The sequence below is a fragment of the Callionymus lyra genome, chromosome 16 (assembly GCF_982586985.1).
Source record: "Callionymus lyra chromosome 16, fCalLyr1.hap1.1, whole genome shotgun sequence".
Classification (NCBI taxonomy): domain Eukaryota; kingdom Metazoa; phylum Chordata; class Actinopteri; order Syngnathiformes; family Callionymidae; genus Callionymus; species Callionymus lyra.
Window position 1 is genome coordinate 21,156,082 of NC_141833.1, and position 23,422 is coordinate 21,179,503.

At 37.4% G+C, this 23,422-nt stretch overlaps 1 protein-coding gene across 5 annotated transcripts in view; it reads left to right on the forward strand.

The window, feature by feature from the left end:
* Positions 1-23,422, forward strand: part of LOC148064134 (unconventional myosin-IXb-like) — a 41,678-nt gene that overhangs the window by 13,514 nt on the left and 4,742 nt on the right. For 4 of the 5 annotated variants that reach the window (XM_087810295.1, XM_087810294.1, XM_087810296.1 and 1 more), the window contains 24 exons: positions 985-1,120; positions 1,297-1,486; positions 1,563-1,641; positions 5,189-5,282; positions 5,366-5,401; positions 5,470-5,583; positions 5,640-5,720; positions 6,914-7,024; positions 7,088-7,213; positions 7,270-7,419; positions 9,391-9,536; positions 10,887-11,234; positions 14,278-14,359; positions 14,489-14,668; positions 16,201-16,310; positions 16,372-16,454; positions 16,517-16,695; positions 18,049-18,156; positions 20,378-20,548; positions 20,633-20,674; positions 21,475-21,586; positions 21,677-21,750; positions 21,810-22,002; positions 23,100-23,228. In XM_087810295.1, coding sequence (XP_087666421.1) covers positions 985-1,120; positions 1,297-1,486; positions 1,563-1,641; positions 5,189-5,282; positions 5,366-5,401; positions 5,470-5,583; positions 5,640-5,720; positions 6,914-7,024; positions 7,088-7,213; positions 7,270-7,419; positions 9,391-9,536; positions 10,887-11,234; positions 14,278-14,359; positions 14,489-14,668; positions 16,201-16,310; positions 16,372-16,454; positions 16,517-16,695; positions 18,049-18,156; positions 20,378-20,548; positions 20,633-20,674; positions 21,475-21,586; positions 21,677-21,750; positions 21,810-22,002; positions 23,100-23,228 — 3,074 coding nt within the window. The remainder of the gene's footprint in view (positions 1-984; positions 1,121-1,296; positions 1,487-1,562; positions 1,642-5,188; positions 5,283-5,365; positions 5,402-5,469; positions 5,584-5,639; positions 5,721-6,913; positions 7,025-7,087; positions 7,214-7,269; positions 7,420-9,390; positions 9,537-10,886; positions 11,235-14,277; positions 14,360-14,488; positions 14,669-16,200; positions 16,311-16,371; positions 16,455-16,516; positions 16,696-18,048; positions 18,157-20,377; positions 20,549-20,632; positions 20,675-21,474; positions 21,587-21,676; positions 21,751-21,809; positions 22,003-23,099; positions 23,229-23,422) is intronic. The other variant, XM_087810297.1, reaches the window with a different exon arrangement.

Below are 23,422 nucleotides of genomic sequence, written 5' to 3' on the forward strand. Positions count from 1 at the left end.
AACCATTATGACGAAAAAATGTTTATTTTAATTCCGGGAATTTTTCAAATCTTTTTAAAATAATTTAATAAAAAAATCTAATATAGTCAAAATGAATCCATTTTTTAAATAATTTAATTAGAAAATCCAAAATATTCAGAATTAATAAAAAGAAATAATAGTTTAATTAAAAAATCTAAAATAATCAAAATGAATTATTTTTTAAAATAATTTAATAAAATAAATCTAAAATAATTGAATAAGAGAAATTCAAAATGATTTTGTTTAAATATAATTCAAATAAAAAATCTAAAATATTCAAATTGAATGATATTTGTATAATTTAATTAAAAAAACTAATAAATTCAAAATGAATTATTTTTAAAAATAATTTAATAAAATAAATCTAAAATAATCCAAAAAAAATTTTTTTTTTAATAATTGAATACGAGAAATTTAATATATTCAAAATGAATGATTTTTTTATATATATAATTCAAATAAAAAATCTAAAATATTCAAATTGAATGATATTTGTATAATTTAATTTAAAAAACTAATAAATTCAAATTGAATTAATTTTTAAAATAATTTAATAAAATAATCAAAATTAATTAATTTTTTATTTTAAATAACTGAATACGAGAAATTTAATATATTCAAATGAATGATTTTTTATATATATATATAATTTAATTGAAAAATCTGAAATATTCAAATTGAATTATTTTTGTATAATTTTATAAAAAAAACGAATATATTCAAAATGAATTATTAATTTAATTTAATTTTAAAAAATCTAAAATAATCAAAATGAAGGATTTTTTTATATAGTTTAACTAAAAAATCGAATATATTCAAAATGAATACATTTTTTATTATTTATTTTATAAATCTAATATATTCAAAATTTTTTTTTTTTTTTTTCCCCTTGAATCAAATTCCAAAGTAGTTTTTTTCCTAAAAAACTGCTGCTGATTATGAAGTGTATCCGTGTGTGTGCAGCGACCCGCAGGCCTCGCATGAAAGCCTGACTCAGAAGTTCCAGCAGCAGCACCAGGACGATCCCTTCTTCTTCTGCACCTGCGATCAGACGTTCGTCGTCAGACACTTCGCTGGAAGTGTGACGTACCAGGTGGAGGTGAACCAACACGTCTGTCAGTCATCGACCTGTTAGATAAGAGTGTTGACGGTTAATCGTTAACGTCCTTCAAACTCTTATTGATCCACAGTTTAAAGATTACACCAAAGTTGTTGTTGCTGAAGAAAAACAATGGAAGAATCAAGTGTTTAATTCGGACTTGTTTGATTTGTCAGGGTTTCCGTGAGAAGAACTGTGAGCAGGTGAGTCCAGTGGTGGTGTCCTTGTTGCGCAGCAGCGAGAAGGGCTTCCTGCACCAGCTGGTCACCTCCAGCCCCCGGGCCCTCTTCCGCTGGGGGGTCCTCCGGGCCACGGTCCGCATCCTGGCCGTCTTCAGGAGTCTGGGTCGCAGACGCACCGAGAGGAGTGAGTGTGGAGTCCTGAGCGTTTGCAACGTTGGTTTTATATGAATTAATGTTTCTATAATGTGTTCCCGGGTCAGTGCTGGAGAGGAGGAGCAGCAAGAAGTCCCTCAAAGAGCTGCAGCAGAGACGCAGCAAGAGATTTGACAGATTATCCAGGTGATTGACAGATGATTGACAGATGCTTTATTAACCCAAAATAACACATCGTCCTGCTTGAACCGTCTCTGAAGACATGGAATTATTTTTAAAATCAACTTAACTTTGTATAAATAGTAAATAGTGATTATCACAGAATGAGACGTAACTAGAATTATTTTAATTTATTTTATTGTTTGACATCATTTGCACAATATTTGCAAATTAAATTAAATTTTATTATTTAAACTCTATTACCAGGGGGGGGGCAATTATAGTTCAAGTGCAAGGGATGACAAAGTGCAAATACATAGAACATAGTGCAAGGTATTACAAAGTGTCATCCGTTGTTCTATGTTCTATATATTTCAAAAGTGCAGATATAAAGAACATAGAGCAAGGGATGACAAAGTGCAAATGAAAGAACACAGTTCAAAGTATGACAAAGTGCTTATATAAAAACAAAAGTGCAAGGGATGACAAAGTGCAAATATAAAGAACATAGAGTAAGGGATGACAAAGTGCAAATATAAAGAACATAGAGTAAGAGATGACAAAGTGCAAATATAAAGAACATAGTGCAAGGTATGACAAAGTGCAAATATAAAGAACATAGTGCAAGGTATGACAAAGTGCAAATATAAAGAACATCATGCAAGGGATGACAGAGTGAAAATATAAAGAACATAGAGCAAGGGATGACAAAGTGCAAATATAAAGAACATAGTGCAAGGTATGACAAAGTGCAAATATAAAGAACATAGAGTAAGGGATGACAAAGTGCAAATATAAAGAACATAGAGTAAGGGGTGACAAAGTGCAAATATAAAGAACATAGAGTAAGGGGTGACAAAGTGCAAATATAAAGAACATAGTGCAAGGGATGACAAAGTGCAAATTCAAAGAACATAGAGCAAGGGATGACAAAGTGCAAATATAAAGAACATATAGAAAGGGATGACAAAGTGCAAATATAAAGAACATAGAGTAAGGGGTGACAAAGTGCAAATATAAAGAACATAGTGCAAGGGATGACAAAGTGCAAATATAAAGAACATGGAGCAAGGGATGACAAAGTGAAAATATAAAGAACATGGAGTAAGGGGTGACAAAGTGCAAATATAAAGAACATAGTGCAAGGAATGACAAAGTGCAAATATAAAGAACATGGAGCAAGGGATGACAAAGTGAAAATATAAAGAACATAGAGTAAGGGGTGACAAAGTGCAAATATAAAGAACATAGTGCAAGGAATGACAAAGTGCAAATATAAAGAACATACTGCAAGGGATGACAAAGTGCAAATATAAAGAACATAGAGTAAGGGATGACAAAGTGCAAATATAAAGAACATAGAGTAAGGGGTGACAAAGTGCAAATATAAAGAACATAGAGTAAGGGGTGACAAAGTGCAAATATAAAGAACATAGTGCAAGGGATGACAAAGTGCAAATTCAAAGAACATACTGCAAGGGATGACAAAGTGCAAATATAAAGAACATATAGAAAGGGATGACAAAGTGCAAATATAAAGAACATAGAGTAAGGGGTGACAAAGTGCAAATATAAAGAACATAGTGCAAGGGATGACAAAGTGCAAATATAAAGAACATGGAGCAAGGGATGACAAAGTGAAAATATAAAGAACATGGAGTAAGGGGTGACAAAGTGCAAATATAAAGAACATAGTGCAAGGAATGACAAAGTGCAAATATAAAGAACATGGAGCAAGGGATGACAAAGTGAAAATATAAAGAACATAGAGTAAGGGGTGACAAAGTGCAAATATAAAGAACATAGTGCAAGGAATGACAAAGTGCAAATATAAAGAACATACTGCAAGGGATGACAAAGTGCAAATATAAAGAACATGGAGCAAGGGATGACAAAGTGAAAATATAAAGAACATGGAGTAAGGGGTGACAAAGTGCAAATATAAAGAACATAGTGCAAGGAATGACAAAGTGCAAATATAAAGAACATGGAGCAAGGGATGACAAAGTGAAAATATAAAGAACATAGAGTAAGGGGTGACAAAGTGCAAATATAAAGAACATAGTGCAAGGAATGACAAAGTGCAAATATAAAGAACATACTGCAAGGGATGACAAAGTGCAAATATAAAGAACATAGAGTAAGGGATGACAAAGTGCAAATATAAAGAACATAGAGTAAGGGGTGACAAAGTGCAAATATAAAGAACATAGAGTAAGGGGTGACAAAGTGCAAATATAAAGAACATAGTGCAAGGGATGACAAAGTGCAAATTCAAAGAACATACTGCAAGGGATGACAAAGTGCAAATATAAAGAACATATAGAAAGGGATGACAAAGTGCAAATATAAAGAACATAGAGTAAGGGGTGACAAAGTGCAAATATAAAGAACATAGTGCAAGGGATGACAAAGTGCAAATATAAAGAACATGGAGCAAGGGATGACAAAGTGAAAATATAAAGAACATAGAGTAAGGGGTGACAAAGTGCAAATATAAAGAACATAGTGCAAGGAATGACAAAGTGCAAATATAAAGAACATACTGCAAGGGATGACAAAGTGCAAATATAAAGAACATATAGAAAGGGATGACAAAGTGAAAATATAAAGAACATGGAGTAAGGGATGACAAAGTGCAAATATAAAGAACATAGAGTAAGGGATGACAAAGTTCAAATATAAAGAACATAGAGCAAGGTATGACAAAGTGGAAATATAAAGAACATAGAGCAAGGTATGACAAAGTGCAAATATAAAGAACATAGAGCAAGGTATGACAAAGTGGAAATATAAAGAACATAGAGCAAGGTATGACAAAGTGCTAATATAAAGAACATAGAGCAAGGGGTGACAAAGTGCAAATATAAAGAACATAGTGCAAGGAATGACAAAGTGCAAATATAAAGAACATGGAGCAAGGGATGACAAAGTGAAAATATAAAGAACATGGAGTAAGGGGTGACAAAGTGCAAATATAAAGAACATAGTGCAAGGAATGACAAAGTGCAAATATAAAGAACATGGAGCAAGGGATGACAAAGTGAAAATATAAAGAACATAGAGTAAGGGGTGACAAAGTGCAAATATAAAGAACATAGTGCAAGGAATGACAAAGTGCAAATATAAAGAACATACTGCAAGGGATGACAAAGTGCAAATATAAAGAACATATAGAAAGGGATGACAAAGTGAAAATATAAAGAACATGGAGTAAGGGATGACAAAGTGCAAATATAAAGAACATAGAGTAAGGGATGACAAAGTTCAAATATAAAGAACATAGAGCAAGGTATGACAAAGTGGAAATATAAAGAACATAGAGCAAGGTATGACAAAGTGGAAATATAAAGAACATAGATCAAAGAAATACAGATAACTTATTGTAGCTTATTTAGCTTCTTCAATGTCATAATGATGAATGAATCCAGGTTTTGTTCGATCTATTTGCAGAATCTTGCGTAATAAAATAATGAGATCAATATTATTATTAATTAGTTATACACAGACTAACAGTCAAAGTGAGAATGCTGGTAATTTGGTTGGTTTTTAAAAATCTTTTTTTATTTTCCAGCCAAAGTCTGACGCTTGAGTTCTCCTTCGATCGCTCGGACGAACATCCGCTCGACGTGTTCGACATCTTCACCAACTACGAAAAGAGAAAGCGAGTTCTTCTTCTTCTTCTTCTTCTTCTTCTATCGATCCGTTCAAACAAAAACTAACTTTCTTTCTGTTTTCGTCTCAAAGGAAGAGTCGAGGCAATCGGCAGAAGCAGCTCATTCCGAAGGTGAAACGTTTTCTTTTCTCAACTTTCTTCTTCTTCCGTTGAGTTGAACCCGATGTTCTGATCCACAGAACCTGATGGACCTGAAGTCCCTGCAGCACATCGTGGGTCTGACCTCACACGACCAGACCTTCTCTCAGCCTCGGCAGGACTTCACTCGTCCGACCGTCGGCTTTCGCTTCCAGGTTCTCACTCGTTCATCGTCGTTCCTTCAGATGGTTTTATTGTGATTCTCTGGCAGGCGTCGCTGGAGAAACTGATGCAGACCTTGAACGCCTCGCAGCCTTCTTTCATTTTCTGCATTCGCTCAAATGCAGAGAAGGTGATTTTTGTGATTTATTTGAGTATTTCAGTGTGAAATATTGTAATATTGTATATTGTTATTAGTATGTAACGGTTGAATTTAACATTTCAAATGTTTCCATTTTTAATTCGTTTTTTGAATAATTAAATTCAATAGTTTTAATGTTGAAAGGTCGAATTTGTTTTTATCTAATAATTAAATTATATTATTAATTCAATAGTTTTATTGTTGAAAGGTCGAATTTGTTTTTATCTAATTATTAAATTATATTATTAAAATATAAATAGGTTGAAATTTATTATTGAATAATTTAATTTCTAAAATCTGAATATTTTCATGATATTTTAATTTCAATAATTCAAAAATAAAACGTTTCTAGATTCAATATTTTTTAAATTCGAAGCCTTTTCAAATTCAATATAAAAACGCGCCGCTAACGGTGCCGCCAGACAAAAGCAAACGAGTGCCGAGCTCCTTTAAACGAGGGCTTTCGACGAACGATTGATCGTGATAAAGTTGACAGTTTGTCAGGAAAATACCTAAATTGAAGCGTCAGCACTTCGATGTGGTCACGTGATCGTTTATGCGTCGCTTGATTGGCTGAAAGTATCAAGTAGCTCGGTACTCGTTTGGTTTTGTCTGGCGGAACTGAAGGACCAGCATTTATATTGAATTTGAAAGATTTAACTTTTTTTAATATTGAATTTTAAAAGCTTTGCGTAAAAAAACAAACTTTAAATAAAGAATATTTATTTTTTAATTATTTAAATAAAAATATCAAACTGAATGTGTGAAAAATTATGTAATTAATTTAGAAAATATTTAAATATATATATTCAATTATTCAATAATTTAATAATTGACACTCCGGTTTCCTCCCAAAAACATACAGAGGTTGATTGAGAACTTGGGGAAATTATACATAGGTGTGTGTGTGAATGGTTGTCTGTCTTTGTGTGTCCTGCGACAGACTGGCGTCCTGTCCAGGGTGTCCCCTGCCTCTCGCCCTATGATACTGGGATAAACTCCAGTCTCCCTGTGACCCCAATGAGGGTTAAAGCGGTAGAAAATAAATGGATGTATCTAATAAAACAAATGAAATGTTGCAACATTTAAAAAGTTAAATTCAGCCGTTCTATATTACTTCCATCATTTCCTCTAGTTTGGTTCATTCAAGGAAGATCTGATCATGAACTCATGTTCCTCCGCAGAAAGAGTTGCTCTTTGACGATGACCTGGTGCTGCGTCAGATCAAGTACACGGGCCTGAAGCAGGTGGTTCGGATCCAGAAGGCCGGCTACAGCGCCAGCTTCACCTTCCAGGTGAACAGAAACCACTGAAAGGATCTGATCTCGAAAGAGAAGCTGAGCCTCTGATCCTCGCAGGAGTTCTTCCACAAGTTCCGGCTGCTGCTCCCCAGAGGATCGTCGGAATCGAACCCGGATCTCGTGGGCGAGCTGCTGGAGAAGCTGCGTCTGGACAAGAACTCGTACCAAATAGGAAAAACCAAAGTATGTTTCTTTAAAGGACTTCGAACGATGGGTTTTGACGAGTTCTGTCGCGGCAGGTTTTCCTGAAGCAAGAGCAGCGGCAGATGCTGCAGGACACGCTCAACAAGGAAGTGATGCGACGCATCGTCATCCTGCAGAGATGGTTCCGCTCCTGCCTGATCCGCTCGCACTTCCTGCACAAGAAAGACGCCACCTTGATCATCCAGGTACGGTTCTGAGGGTGACGCCATCTTGTGGCCCAGTAAGAACTGGGTTAGAAAATATCACAATTAAAAACAATTAATATTTTCTTATAATTTATATTTAATTTTTTAATTTTAGTTTTTCCTGGTTTACAGTTTTTGTAAAAAACAATATTATTTATTTATTTTTAATTTACATTCATCATCTTAATATTCAGAATCAGTTTTTGTGTTGCAATTAAACTTCCGGCCGCTAGATAGAAGCTGATGTTTGGACATATTTTGGTTTGAAAACAAATGAAAGCAGTTACGACTGAGGACGAGAGGATACAGTGACTCCAGCAGCTTTTAAAGCTGATGTTTGGACATATTTTGGTTTGAAAACAAATGAAAGCAGTTACGACTGAGGACGAGAGGATACAGTGAGTCCAGCAGCTTTTAAAGCTGATGTTTGGACATATTTTGGTTTGAAAACAAATGAAAGCAGTTACGACTGAGGACGAGAGGATACAGTGAGTCCAGCAGCTTTTAAAGCTGATGTTTGGACATATATTGGTTTGAAAACAAATGAATGCAGTTACGACTGAGGACGAGAGGATACAGTGAGTCCAGCAGCTTTTAAAGCTGATGTTTGGACATATATTGGTTTGAAAACAAATGAAAGCAGTTACGACTGAGGACGAGAGGATACAGTGAGTCCAGCAGCTTTTAAAGCTGATGTTTGGACATATTTTGGTTTGAAAACAAATGAATGCAGTTACGACTGAGGACGAGAGGATACAGTGAGTCCAGAAGCTTTTAAAGCTGATGTTTGGACATATTTTGGTTTGAAAACAAATGAAAGCAGTTACGACTGAGGACGAGAGGCTACAGTGAGTCCAGCAGCTTTTAAAGCTGATGTTTGGACATATTTTGGTTTGAAAACAAATGAAAGCAGTTACGACTGAGGACGAGAGGATACAGTGAGTCCAGCAGCTTTTAAAGCTGATGTTTGGACATATATTGGTTTGAAAACAAATGAATGCAGTTACGACTGAGGACGAGAGGATACAGTGAGTCCAGCAGCTTTTAAAGCTGATGTTTGGACATATATTGGTTTGAAAACAAATGAAAGCTGTTACGACTGAGGACGAGAGGATACAGTGAGTCCAGCAGCTTTTAAAGCTGATGTTTGGACATATTTTGGTTTGAAAACAAATGAAAGCAGTTACGACTTCGTCAAGAGTCATGTGGTCTGTAAATACTACAACACCAGAGTCAAGTACTGGACAATACTACAAATATATCCTTGTTACTACAGTTTCATAATATATCGTATCGTCGACCCTGTATCGTGATACATGTATCGTATCAACAGATTCTTGCCAAAACACACTAAAAAGGAACTTTTATGACGCCTAAAGAGCAAAATTAGCAACACGGAGCCAAAGTGACTGAGCTTCTATCAAATATTCATCTTTATTTCTCTTTAAACCAGGTATTTCTAAATATGATCCATGCTGTACGTGATCTTGATTTAATTGTATGAGTTTGTAGTTTGTTGTTAAAGTCATAAAAAAAAAGTATTATCAGGAACCAACTTAATTCCCAAGTCTTTCAAGTGTTTTTTTCATGTTTATCTAAACTGTTTTTTTTTAAGTAGACTTCAGCTGAAATGACCCACAATCCTCGTGTTTAAAAACTAAATTTAAAACATTTTTAAAAAAGGGAGAGGAGAATGGTAGTACGTTCAGGTATATTGTGGGTCTTATTTTCACCATTATTAAATATTGTATTAATTTATATTTATATTTTATTTGTTGAATCTTCAGGGGGTTAATGTCATAGATATGGTTTAAATATCATGAACATTTGGCTTTATTTTGAATTTTTATCTTGAGCTGATCAAGTTACTCTAAGACATGTGTATATATTTATGTGTATATATTCAGTATTTGATGTATTTAGTAGAGGTTTAAATGTCCCGGTGCTGTACTGACGAGCGTCTCACTACAGAGGAGCTGGAGAGAGTTCTACGACCAGCGCAGCAGAGCCGCCACAGTGATCCAGTCGGCCTGGAGGAGTTCACTGAAGAAGTCGTCGCAGCTGAACGAAGCAGATAAAGAAGGACGAGCGAGCGAAGCACGACACGGACGAGACAGGTGAGCGATCCATGTGGCTCGGGGGCCTTTCAGGGGTCGCTGTCATCCACAGTTGTGGCTCTGCAACAATATTCTTTTATTTAAAGACACATACTTTCTAAAACTGCAACTTTAAAGTTCATTAAAGCTCCTGTTGTGATGGTCATGAAGAGTGAGATGAGCGAGAGCCAATATCGTTGCTTCATTTCGTTGATTTCATTTTTATTCTTTTTAACATTTTTTAAATGACTGACAATATTAACAACAAAACAAAGTCACTTTTACATGTTACCTTATTTTCGACTTATACATCAACTCTTACATACGTTTAATTTTTATATTATATTATTATTTATTTTAGTTTTTAATGTTTATATTTCAAAAAAGTTTTTAAAAAGATTCATAATAATCAGATTTCTTTTAATTAACAATTAACATGCAAATATTCTGGGTTTTTATGTCGCAATTAAACGACCGCAGTCATCACGTCTGCAGTCATTACGTCCTCGGCTGCTAAAAGAAGAATGAAATCCCATGGGATCCTAGTGATGACTGAGGACGAGGGGATGCAGTCGACCTTTCTGTGATTTAAAGTCGTATAAGAGCTATTTGGGCTACAAATGATGCCAACATGCAAACCTTGTGCTGAGACTTCCTGTTGTTCTTGTTAATAAATGTTTTTAAAACAATTTAAGCAACTAAAAAAAAGAACTTTTCCAAATGTTTTACTAATTTAGAGATACACATTTTTTCTCACTCAGCACTCGATTAAGATTAGCGCTGTAGGAAATGTCGATAAACTGGAATATCAAATTTTACCTTTTAATTGGATTAAATAAATGTGTGTTGATAAAACAAATGGAAAACTTTTGGCCGCTAGATGGCAACAGTCATCATGTCCTCCGCTGCTAAAGTAAGAATAAAATCCTGTGAGATCCTGGCGATGACTGAGGATGAGAGGATACAGTCCATATTTTGGTTTTAAAACAAATGAAAGCAGTCACGACTGAGGACGAGAGGATACAGTGAGTCCAGCAGCTTTTAAAGCTGATCTTTGGACATATTTTGGTTTGAAATCAAATAATAGCAGTTACAACTGAGGACGAGAGGATACAGTGAGTCCAGCAGCTTTTAAAGCTGATGTTTGGACATATTTTGGTTTGAAAACAAATGAAAGCAGTTACGACTGAGGACGAGAGGATACAGTAGCAGCTTTTAAAGCAAGTACTGGACAATACTACACATATATACTTGTTACTACACTATCATAATATATTGTATCATTGAAACTGTATCGTGATGCGTATCGACCCATTCTTGCCAATACACTCTTGGTCGTAATGTTTTGGCTCTTCCATCCTCCTCCGACAGCCTGAACAGAAGAGGGTTGAGGAGGCAGCACAAGATCGAAGTGAGCCCCAACAGACAAACGCAGCCGACCACGGACGAGGTCAACGGTCAGGAGACGAGGGAGGGTCGAGGGTCTCCTCCGGCCCTCAGCAGACCCCACTCGGTGCCTCTGGACGCCCGACTGGACGCCAGACTGGACGCTGACTCCGTCAGTCCGTCCAAGAGCAGCTCGCTGCAGCGCTACACGGACGGCGGCATCAAGGAGAAGGCGGAGAAGTGGCGCGAGAGGATAAGCGAGGGGGAACCCACGGACGAGTCCAGCCCGGAGGTCCGGAGGAGAAGAGACGCCGACAGAAGGGAAAGCTTGAAGTAGGTTTTTAGTCTTTATATCATACTTTTTGATACTTTATAGGGCCGCGGGGTCACCAGAGGTCAACGTTTTTGTTTTTGACCTCTGAACAACATGACACTGTTTCATGAAGCTTCATCAACACATCACTACCATCTAGTGGACTCTGAAGATAATGATACTGTTTCATGAAGCTTCATCAACACATCACTACCATCAAGTGGACTCTGAAGATAATGACACTGTTTCATGAAGCTTCATCAACACATCACTACCATCTAGTGGACTCTGAAGATAATAACACTGTTTCATGGAGCTTCATCAACACATCACTACCATCTAGTGGACTCTGAAGATAATGACACTGTTTCATGAAGCTTCATCAACACATCACTACCATCTAGTGGACTCTGAAGATAATGACACTGTTTCATGAAGCTTCATCAACACATCGCTACCATCTAGTGGACTCTGAAGATAATGACACTGTTTCATGAAGCTTCATCAACACATCGCTACCATCTAGTGGACTCTGAAGATAATGACACTGTTTCATGAAGCTTCATCAACACATCGCTACCATCTAGTGGACTCTGAAGATAATGATACTGTTTCATGAAGCTTCATCAACACATCACTACCATCTAGTGGACTCTGAAGATTATGACACTGTTTCATGGAGCTTCATCAACACATCACTACCATCTAGTGGACTCTGAAGATAATGACACTGTTTCATGAAGCTTCATCAACACATCACTACCATCTAGTGGACTCTGAAGATAATGACACTGTTTCATGAAGCTTCATCAACACATCACTACCATCTAGTGGACTCTGAAGATAATGACACTGTTTCATGAAGCTTCATCAACACATCACTACCATCTAGTGGACTCTGAAGATAATGACACTGTTTCATGAAGCTTCATCAACACATCACTACCATCTAGTGGACTCTGAAGATAATGACACCGTTTCATGAAGCTTCATCAACACATCACTACCATCTAGTGGACTCTGAAGATAATGACACTGTTTCATGGAGCTTCATCAACACATCACTACCATCTAGTGGACTCTGAAGATAATGACACTGTTTCATGGAGCTTCATCAACACATCGCTACCATCTAGTGGACTCTGAAGATAATGATACTGTTTCATGAAGCTTCATCAACACATCGCTACCATCTAGTGGACTCTGAAGATAATGACACTGTTTCATGAAGCTTCATCAACACATCACTACCATCTAGTGGACTCTGAAGATAATGAAACTGTTTCATGAAGCTTCATCAACACATCACTACCATCTAGTGGACTCTGAAGATAATGACACTGTTTCATGGAGCTTCATCAACACATCACTACCATCTAGTGGACTCTGAAGATAATGACACTGTTTCATGAAGCTTCATCAACACATCGCTACCATCTAGTGGACTCTGAAGATAATGACACTGTTTCATGGAGCTTCATCAACACATCACTACCATCTAGTGGACTCTGAAGATAATGACACTGTTTCATGAAGCTTCATCAACACATCGCTACCATCTAGTGGACTCTGAAGATAATGACACTGTTTCATGAAGCTTCATCAACACATCACTACCATCTAGTGGACTCTGAAGATAATGAAACTGTTTCATGAAGCTTCATCAACACATCACTACCATCTAGTGGACTCTGAAGATAATGACACTGTTTCATGAAGCTTCATCAACACATCACTACCATCTAGTGGACTCTGAAGATAATGACACTGTTTCATGAAGCTTCATCAACACATCACTACCATCTAGTGGACTCTGAAGATAATGACACCGTTTCATGAAGCTTCATCAACACATCACTACCATCTAGTGGACTCTGAAGATAATGACACTGTTTCATGGAGCTTCATCAACACATCACTACCATCTAGTGGACTCTGAAGATAATGACACTGTTTCATGGAGCTTCATCAACACATCGCTACCATCTAGTGGACTCTGAAGATAATGATACTGTTTCATGAAGCTTCATCAACACATCGCTACCATCTAGTGGACTCTGAAGATAATGACACTGTTTCATGAAGCTTCATCAACACATCACTACCATCTAGTGGACTCTGAAGATAATGAAACTGTTTCATGAAGCTTCATCAACACATCACTACCATCTAGTGGACTCTGAAGATAATGACACTGTTTCATGGAGCTTCATCAACACATCACTACCATCTAGTGGACTCTGAAGATAATGACACTGTTTCATGAAGCTTCATCAACACATCGCTACCATCTAGTGGACTCTGAAGATAATGACACTGTTTCATGGAGCTTCATCAACACATCACTACCATCTAGTGGACTCTGAAGATAATGACACTGTTTCATGAAGCTTCATCAACACATCGCTACCATCTAGTGGACTCTGAAGATAATGACACTGTTTCATGAAGCTTCATCAACACATCACTACCATCTAGTGGACTCTGAAGATAATGAAACTGTTTCATGAAGCTTCATCAACACATCACTACCATCTAGTGGACTCTGAAGATAATGACACCGTTTCATGGAGCTTCATCAACACATCACTACCATCTAGTGGGCTCTGAAGATAATGACACTGTTTCATGAAGCTTCATCAACACATCACTACCATCTAGTGGACTCTGAAGATAATGACACTGTTTCATGAAGCTTCATCAACACATCACTACCATCTAGTGGACTCTGAAGATAATGACACTGTTTCATGAAGCTTCATCAACACATCACTACCATCTAGTGGACTCTGAAGATAATGACACTGTTTCATGAAGCTTCATCAACACATCACTACCATCTAGTGGACTCTGAAGATAATGACACTGTTTCATGAAGCTTCATCAACACATCACTACTTTGAATTTGAGTCAATTGTGTGATTTTAATGTGTTATTTTATTTATTCAATCTGTTAAAGCCGTTCCCTTTAAAATAATGATTTATTTTTGACTATTTAAAGCCTCCTCATGACCCTGGTTGAGAACCTCTGTTCCTAAAGTTTCCTGTTTTTATCGGCCACAGGTTCAAAGGGAAGTCCATGTCTGTGGACGAACTCTCCAAGATCAGCTCCTCGGGCTCCGACAGCTCCCCCTCCACACGAGAGGTAAATATTAGTGTGAACTCGACTCTGAAGGATGTGGTTTGTCTTCTGTCCAAACAAAAAACAAAGTGGATCTCCTGAGAAGGTCTTGCTGAGAAGATCTTCTATCGTGACTTCTTCCCGGCACGTTAGGGTCGGGTGCGGTTCCGCAGGCAGCCCAAGCGCAAGCGGCGGTTAGCGTACGCTCGCAGCGGTCTGATGCTTAACTTCGCCGGCTCTAAGGAGAGCGAGTACTGGAGCTTCCCTCTGCCCCCCATGAGCCCTCAGGTGGACGTCCGAGACCTCCAGGGCGAGGTGCAGACCCGGAGGAAGGTTCGAGCGGCTACGGTTCTCTTGCACGCCGGACTTGCATGCGGAAGCTCCCGGAACCACCGACGCCGTCGGCCTCGTCTGCGCTTCGCACGTGTTGAGAAGCGAGAAACTGCTTGTGCTGGATTTTTACAGAAGCTTTTGTGTCAAAGAATGAATGAACTTTAAATGTATTTATTTATTCATTCACAGGCTTTTTTACTGCAGACGTTTTGAAAATAAACCTCTTTTCTCAAATTAAGAACTAAATACTAAACAATAATATTCTTAAGCTCTTTAGCAATTGTTTCTTTTCATAGTTAAAACCAAGATAAATGACATTTTTGACATTTGACACATGATCTACTGCAGATGATGGTAATTAAAACTCCTGAAACCATATACAACAAATGTGTATAAATATATATATATATATATATATATATATATATATATATTGCATGAAGAGATATTCTCTAAATATACGAATAATAATATATATTACTTGTTATAAACATGTTTCTATTGTACTTGAGCGGAAGAAAACTGCAAAAAGTATTTTAATATAATAAGAAATAATGGCCATTTTAAAGGAAACACTTAATTTTATTGTAAACATCTAAGATGGATTAAAAACAAAAAAATGTGTCCCACAATAATAATGTAATACTATGAAAAAATGATTTACCTATTTTGAAGAAAACAACATTTTCATTCTCATCTTGGTTTTAATTTTTTATTGGGTTTTTGTTTGTTTTTTTTGTTACATAGAAAAACAAATCAAACGTATATATATTTTTTTACCCATTTTTTAGTCATAAATAATTTATATATTTAAAAAAAAATTACAACAGTGAAACTCTTTAAATTATATTCTAAATAAACGTTTGTTTTTTTGTTTACATTTTCTCTGCACAAGGGCCACACAAATACATCGGGGCCACATCTGCTTACTCTAGCGCTGAATAGTTGTCGCTGAGGTTCAGCGATTGTTGCTGAGGTTCAGCGATTGTCGCAGAGGTTCAGCGATTTCTGCTGAGGTTCAGCGATTGCTCCTGAGGTTCAGCGATTGTTGCTGAGGTTCAGCGATTGTTGCTGAGGTTCAGCGATTGTTGCTGAGGTTCAGCGATGTTGCTGAGGTTCAGCGATGTTGCTGAGGTTCAGCGATGTTGCTGAGGTTCAGCGATGTTGCTGAGGTTCAGCGATGTTGCTGAGATTCAGCGATGTTGCTGAGGTTCAACGATTGTTGCTGAGGTTCAGCATTTTTCGCTGAGGTTCAGCGATTGTTGCTAAGGTTCAGCATTTTTCGCTGAGGTTCAGCGATTGTTGCTAAGGTTCAGCATTTTTCGATGAGGTTCAGCGATTGTCGCTGAGGTTCAGCGATTGTCGCTGAGATTCAACGATTGTTGCTGAGGTTCAGCGTTTGTTGCTTCAGCGTCTGGTGGCGGGAAGGCTGACGGCGACTCTAGGCATGTGGCGTGGGTGTGTCTTGACCGGTGGTGTGACCTCACGTACATCTACAAGTTTTCTAAAAAAAACTTCACGACTCCGTCCAGGCGCTGACGGAACCGGACGGGTCCAGGTTCAGTCTTCCAGCCATGTCCGGCAACGAAGACTCGGAGCAGCAGGGATCCAACAGGGACTCGCAACTCACCACCCCCGAGAAGTAAAGCTGGTCTTGAGCTAAGATAAGGAAGGATTGTTGACTCGTGATGTTCCTCCTGCAGAGTTTGGTTCCTCAGCAGATTCCTGAGGAAGAAAACCCCGAAGGTCACGCTGAGCAACGAGCCGCTGTCGCCCGACAAAGCTGGTACTGAAACATCTCAAATCCACGTCCGAGTCTTTCTCTGATCGATTGGTTTGGTCTGGCAGTGACTCTCCGCGGCTTCACCCCGAACCCCTACCACATGCCGGACCAGAACCGGGTCACCCGGAACCCCACCATCCACATCAGCCGGGCCACCCGAGCCCTGCAGTGGAACTCATCCCTGGACCGCGAGATCACAGACCCCAAGGAGCTCCGCAGCCTGGACGAGTTCCTGGGCAACCAGGTGAGGACACGCTAACGCTAGCCTGGCTAATGCTAGCCTGGCTAATGCTAGCCTGGCTAACGCCTTCACTGACGGTGCTGTCACCCCCCGATCTCAATTCACTTTTACTCCCTGAAGTTTTGATCCACCTGGATACTTCAAAGAGCGTCTGAAACAGTGGGTTTGCACTTATAAACTGGTCATTACGGTAGACTTCAGCACTTCTACGTGAGGGTCTTCCAAACACAGAACAGATGCACCTGCGTCAAGTTTAACACTGGCTTCTTAGTTTAATAACTCTTGGAGCTGAATTAAAAAACGATGTATTTCGATAAACTTGCATAATTTTCTGAATTATTTTCGTTGATGTTGAATATTCGTCACGTCTTGTGATTTTTCCGCTTTCTTTTGGTTGATTTATTAGAAATAAAGTATCCAAACATCAGCTGTAAAAGCAAATGGACTCTGAGCTGTATCCTCTAGTCCTCAGTCATCGGCAGGCCTTCATTGTTCCTTTTAGGTACAAAGAGCGTAATGACTGCTGCCCTCTAGTGGCCAAAAGTTTAGTTGCAACAAAAATGAACAAACGCTGTGAATATTTACATGATAATAAAATATTGAATGATTTAATAGAACTTTATTGAAATATATACAATAAAAGTACTTTGATTAAAGGAATATATTATTTCAAAGCCAAAAATAAAACATTTACAAAAAAATGTTGCTGTTGAATATCAGTATGAGTATTGTGAAAAAATATATGTCGGATATATATCAGTTTTTTTATGTTGCGTCGCGGTCTCAGGGAGGACGAGAGGTCGATCCCAGCTACTCCGGGCAAGAGGCGAGGGGTCACCCTGAAAAGGGGTATCCAGATTATTGGAATAATTGTATTTTTAGGTTGTTTTTCTGGTTTTCTTTCTAACATGTATCTGCTTGTAAAAATATTAAGATGAAGATGATTTAAATCCATATCATGATATTCTGTATGTTATGTATTTTAAAAAGTTTAACATTTTACTTTTGTTTTCACAATTTTGCAGTTGTAAAATAAAAAGTCAAATGTTATAAATGCAAGTTTTAATTATAAAAACAATGTTAAAACTACCCAAAAATAGCAAATCAATATTCTTTTTATTTATATAATAATCTAATAATTTCCCAAATATTTTCTTTCCTCAAGGATCTAAAAAGTTCTATTTATCTGATCGACAAGAACCGTCTTGATGCAGAAACATTTCACAGGCATTGAAATGTAAATTATTGAAAGGTTTTCAAAAGAATTCAACTCAACATCGTCTATAACGAGAGGCTGAACATGTTCGTCATTAAAGATCTTTGTCTGACGATGTGATGGTGACCTTTGACCCGCAGGTGAACGACCTGCACACCAGGATCAAGCAGCTGTCGGCGACCGAGAGCATCTTCCTCACGGCGACCAGAGAGTTCCGTCACACCATCAAAGGCATGTACTCGGTGCAGGTCAGTGTCCAGGCGCTCGATCCTCTGAGGAAACTCAGGGTTTAATCTGTGTCTTCGCCTCTGCTTCTCGCTGTCAATCATCTTCTTATCCTGTCAGTCAATCAAACTTCTTATCCTACTTTAATTACTGATGTTAAGTTTTAGTCATAATAGTTCTGGCTCTTTGTCTTCATGTTTGTGGCTCCATGAACGTAAATAAAAACTTCAAAAAGGATCCTTTAAAATAATGCTAAAGGCATGATAAAGAAAGAGCTGAGCCAAAAGGCTAAAGTGACCTGATTGTGGTTACAAGAGTCGGAGAGAAAGAAGAGCTGAGCCATCCGTGAGGGACTCAAAGTAGAGCAGTGATCGCAGACGTCTAGAGAACTCTGAGAAGTAAAGTCGGATCATCTCAGGATTGTATGATGTTCTTCAGGGACTGGAACCTTCTTCCTTTTTACTAAAAAACAATAACTTGCTCGTCGTAAATATGAAGATTTCTCCTCAACAGTGTAAATCAGTTTTAATTTTTGGGTGGAGGTCCTGGGCAGACCTAGAAAATAACTGAGGGATATCACTCTCCGTAGATCTGGGAAAACTTTGAGGTTTTTTGCTTGGTCAAAGGAGGTTTTTCTGGTGAAGGTAAAGTCTGGGCCTCTTTGCGTCCACTGCTGCCCCCGTGACCCGGATAAGCAGTTTAAAGAAATGGACGAGGAATCGAGGAGATAAACGAAGCGATTCATTAATTCCGGCGGGCTTGTTCAGTTCCTTCTGGCCCTTGACATGTTTGGGGAAATTGTTGGAAAGCGTTGATCAGGTTCTTCTCGACGTCTTCAGCTGTGACTGATGGATCATGAAGTCATGAAGTCTCGAAGTCTCGAAGTCTCGAAGTCTTGAAGTCATGAAGTCATGAAGTCATGAAGTCATGAAGTCTTGAAGTCTTGAAGTCTTGAAGTCATGAAGTCATGAAGTCTTGAAGTCTTGAAGTCATGAAGTCATGACGTCTTGAAGTCTTGAAGTCTTGAAGTCTTGAAGTCTTGAAGTCATGAAGTCTTGAAGTCATGAAGTCATGAAGTCTTGAAGTCTTGAAGTCTTGAAGTCTTGAAGTCATGAAGTCATGAAGTCTTGAAGTCATGAAGTCTTGAAGTCATGAAGTCATGAAGTCTTGAAGTCTTGAAGTCTTGAAGTCTTGAAGTCATGAAGTCTTGAAGTCATGAAGTCATGAAGTCATGAAGTCATGAAGTCTTGAAGTCTTGAAGTCTTGAAGTCATGAAGTCATGACGTCTTGAAGTCTTGAAGTCTTGAAGTCTTGAAGTCATGAAGTCATGAAGTCATGAAGTCTTGAAGTCTTGAAGTCTTGAAGTCATGAAGTCTTGAAGTCATGAAGTCATGAAGTCATGAAGTCATGAAGTCTTGAAGTCATGAAGTCATGAAGTCATGAAGTCATGAAGTCTTGAAGTCATGAAGTCATGAAGTCATGAAGTCATGAAGTCTTGAAGTCATGAAGTCATGAAGTCATGAAGTCTTGAAGTCTTGAAGTCATGAAGTCTTGAAGTCTTGAAGTCTTGAAGTCTTGAAGTCATGAAGTCATGAAGTCATGAAGTCTTGAAGTCTTGAAGTCTTGAAGTCATGAAGTCTTGAAGTCATGAAGTCATGAAGTCATGAAGTCATGAAGTCTTGAAGTCATGAAGTCATGAAGTCATGAAGTCATGAAGTCATGAAGTCATGAAGTCTTGAAGTCATGAAGTCATGAAGTCATGAAGTCTTGAAGTCTTGAAGTCATGAAGTCTTGAAGTCTTGAAGTCTTGAAGTCATGAAGTCTTGAAGTCTTGAAGTCTTGAAGTCTTGAAGTCTTGAAGTCATGAAGTCATGAAGTCTTGAAGTCATGAAGTCCTGAAGTCATGAAGTCATGAAGTCTTGAAGTCTTGAAGTCATGAAGTCATGAAGTCTTGAAGTCATGAAGTCATGAAGTCATGAAGTCATGAAGTCTTGAAGTCTTGAAGTCTTGAAGTCTTGAAGTCATGAAGTCATGAAGTCATGAAGTCTTGAAGTCATGAAGTCATGAAGTCATGAAGTCTTGAAGTCTTGAAGTCATGAAGTCATGAAGTCATGAAGTCTTGAAGTCTTGAAGTCTTGAAGTCTTGAAGTCATGAAGTCATGAAGTCTTGAAGTCATGAAGTCATGAAGTCATGAAGTCATGAAGTCATGAGGTCAAAGGTGGATCTTCTCTCTCTCCCTGAAGAAGCCAAAGATCGGCTACAAGGACCTGATGAAGGGGTACCAGAACAAGGTCCACTCTCTGGCCGGACCCAAGCAGAGGAACGAGGTGTCTCTGGTGGTGAATCTGTTCCAGTCGGTGCTGGACGGGTTCATCCGGGGCGAGCTCAAGAGAACCGAGTCGGAGCCGGTCAAGGTCGGAGGGTTTTTTGTTTATGTTATTAATTTATGTTGTCGTGTCTCAGTCGACTCATCGTTGTTGTTGTTGTTGTTGTTTCAGGCGACAAAGACGACCAAGAAGAGACGGAAAAAAGACAAATGTGTACGAAAATGAAGTTTTTTTCAGTGACATCACAATATTTGAATGTTTATATTCAACTTTAAAATATGTTTTATTGAAATGTTATGGTATTTTTAAGCTTCTTTTTTTTTAAATAATGTATTAAATCATTTATATATTGAAAGATTACTATTTTATATATACTTTAATTCAAATATTGGAACATTCTTTTAAATGTACACATACAGTTTGATCTTCTGTTTCCAATAATTCAAAAATAAATGATCCAAGTTCAATATATATATATTTTTTAATTCCTAGTCTTTTAAATTCAATGTTAAAATGTGCCATAATTTCACCAGAACAATCCAATCGAACACAGAGTCACTCGATCTAACGTTTAAATTCACACCGAGCTGAGTCACATGATCGAATGCGCGTCACATGATTGGCCCAGAATTCGATCAGTTAACTCGGTTCTCTGTTGGTTCGGTCTGGTCGCAAATTTTATAGCAATATTTAATATGATAAGATAGGATTTAAACTTTTAAATTTAATTTGTTTTTTAATGATATGAATAAGAAGATAAAACGCCACATGTTAAAATATATGTATTCAATTTAAAAATATTAATATTTTTGTTCTTAATTATTAAAGAAAACTCACATATAGACATGATTAATTAAAATAATTTAATAAACAAATAAAACCAATGGAGGAAAACGCTTAAAAACGACATCCTTTCAATAAGAAATTCAAAGTTTCAACATTTGAAATGTCAAATTAAATGAATATTCTGAAGCCACTGATTCACTTTAACTGGTCCAAGTGTTTCTCTGCAGCCCGACGGCCCCCTGGACCACCTGTTCAGCACCTCCCAGGTGAACATCATGCAGTCCTGCGACCTGTGCGGCTCCTACATCTGGGGCATGGAGAAGGCCTACATGTGCAGCGGTACGAGCGTCACACACACTTCTATACCCGTGTGTGTGTGTGTGTGTGTGTGTGTGTGTGTGTGTGACCCGCGGTGTGTTTTCCTTCCAGCCTGCAAGCTGATCTGCCACAAGAAGTGTCTCAACAACATCATCACCGACTGCTCCACGCGCCGCGCCCGACAGGTGAGAGCCTCAGGTGTGAAGGTCCGGCTGAAGTTCACGGTCTGGATCTGATCCTCCAGGACGAGAACACGCCGGGGTCACTGCACTTCGGGGTCCAGGTGTGTGTTCTCACCAGCAAGGCCAACCCGGTGCCCAAAGTGGTGGAGCTGCTGCTGATGCACGTGGAGCTGAACGGACTCTACACCGAGGGGATCTACAGGAAGTCCGGGTCCACCACCCGAGCCCGGGAGCTGCACCAGATCCTGGAGACCAGTACGAGAGTTTTTATCAGCAGATGCTGATGGTTTTATTTATAAACTTTTATTAGTGACAATTTAAATTAGACAACAAATCAAATGTTGGATAATTTTACCAAAATATACTTTTTTTTAATGAAACTTCTTCAAATATGTTACAAAAATGTAAGATTTAAAAAAAGAATTGAAATTAAATGACAATCAAATACTGTATAATTCATACATTTTACCAAAATGCAGTTGTTTTTTATTAAACGTTTTCAAATATGTTACAAAAATATACAATTTAAAAAAAAGAAAAATGTAATGATATTCAAATACTGTATAATTCATACATTTCACAAAAATACACTTGTTTTTTAATGAAACTTCTTCAAATATGTTACAAAAATATGAGATTAAAATAAAATAAATTCAAATTAAATGACAATCAACTCATACTTTATAGTAAATAATTTTTACCAAAATACACTAAAAGTAAAATATATATTTTTCCTGTTGTAAGTAAGTAGGTTAGTAATTTGTATTTATATAGTTAGAGTAACTACATTACATTTATTTTTCAAAAACCTAAGAAAGTTTTTTTCTTAAATAAAACTGTTTTTAAATATGAATATAGAAAATAAATTAATATATATATGCGTCTGTTAGAGTTAGGATCGGAAAAGTCATTAAAAAGAAAATAAAGAATGAATGTCATTTTTCAAGTTTTTTTAATTTCAAATACATCTAAACAAATAAATTAAATAAATAAATAATACATTGTTTTGTGGGTTAGGATGAGAAAAGTAATTCAAAATGAAAAAATTACATTATGTGTAGATTTTGTAGTACCAGTTAAATGACAATACTTTTTGAAACATAAAAAAAAATACAGGTTTTTTTATAAATATTTTTTTTTCAAAATTTAAAGGAAATAAAAATAAAAAGTATATATTATTTTTTCTTCGTAAACAAGTTTCAGTCTTTGATACACATGTATTATTTGAAATATATTTACTTTGTGTGTAACGTTGTTGAAGCAGCAGTTCAAGTCACTTGTCATTTTGAAGCATCAGTTCTGATCTAATAAGATCCTGAAGGTCACACATCCATCTTCCCCTCTGACCTCAGACCCTGAGTCCGTGTGTCTGGACAACTATCCCATCCACACCATCACAGGTCTGGTCAAGCGCTGGCTCAGGGAGCTGCCCGACCCCTTGATGACCTTTGCCCTCTACAGCGACTTCCTGCACGCGGCAGGTGAGCTTGAGTTATTAAACTAGTGATGTGTTGATGAAGCTTCACGAAACAGTGTCATGTTGTTCAGAGGTCAGTAGGTGGCGCCACCAGTTTAAAAATGATGTTTCATTATTTGATTGTTTTTAAAGATTTAAGTTAAAAAATATATTCATATGTTTTGAGGCTGTCAAGTCTAAACAAAGATAAGAAAAATA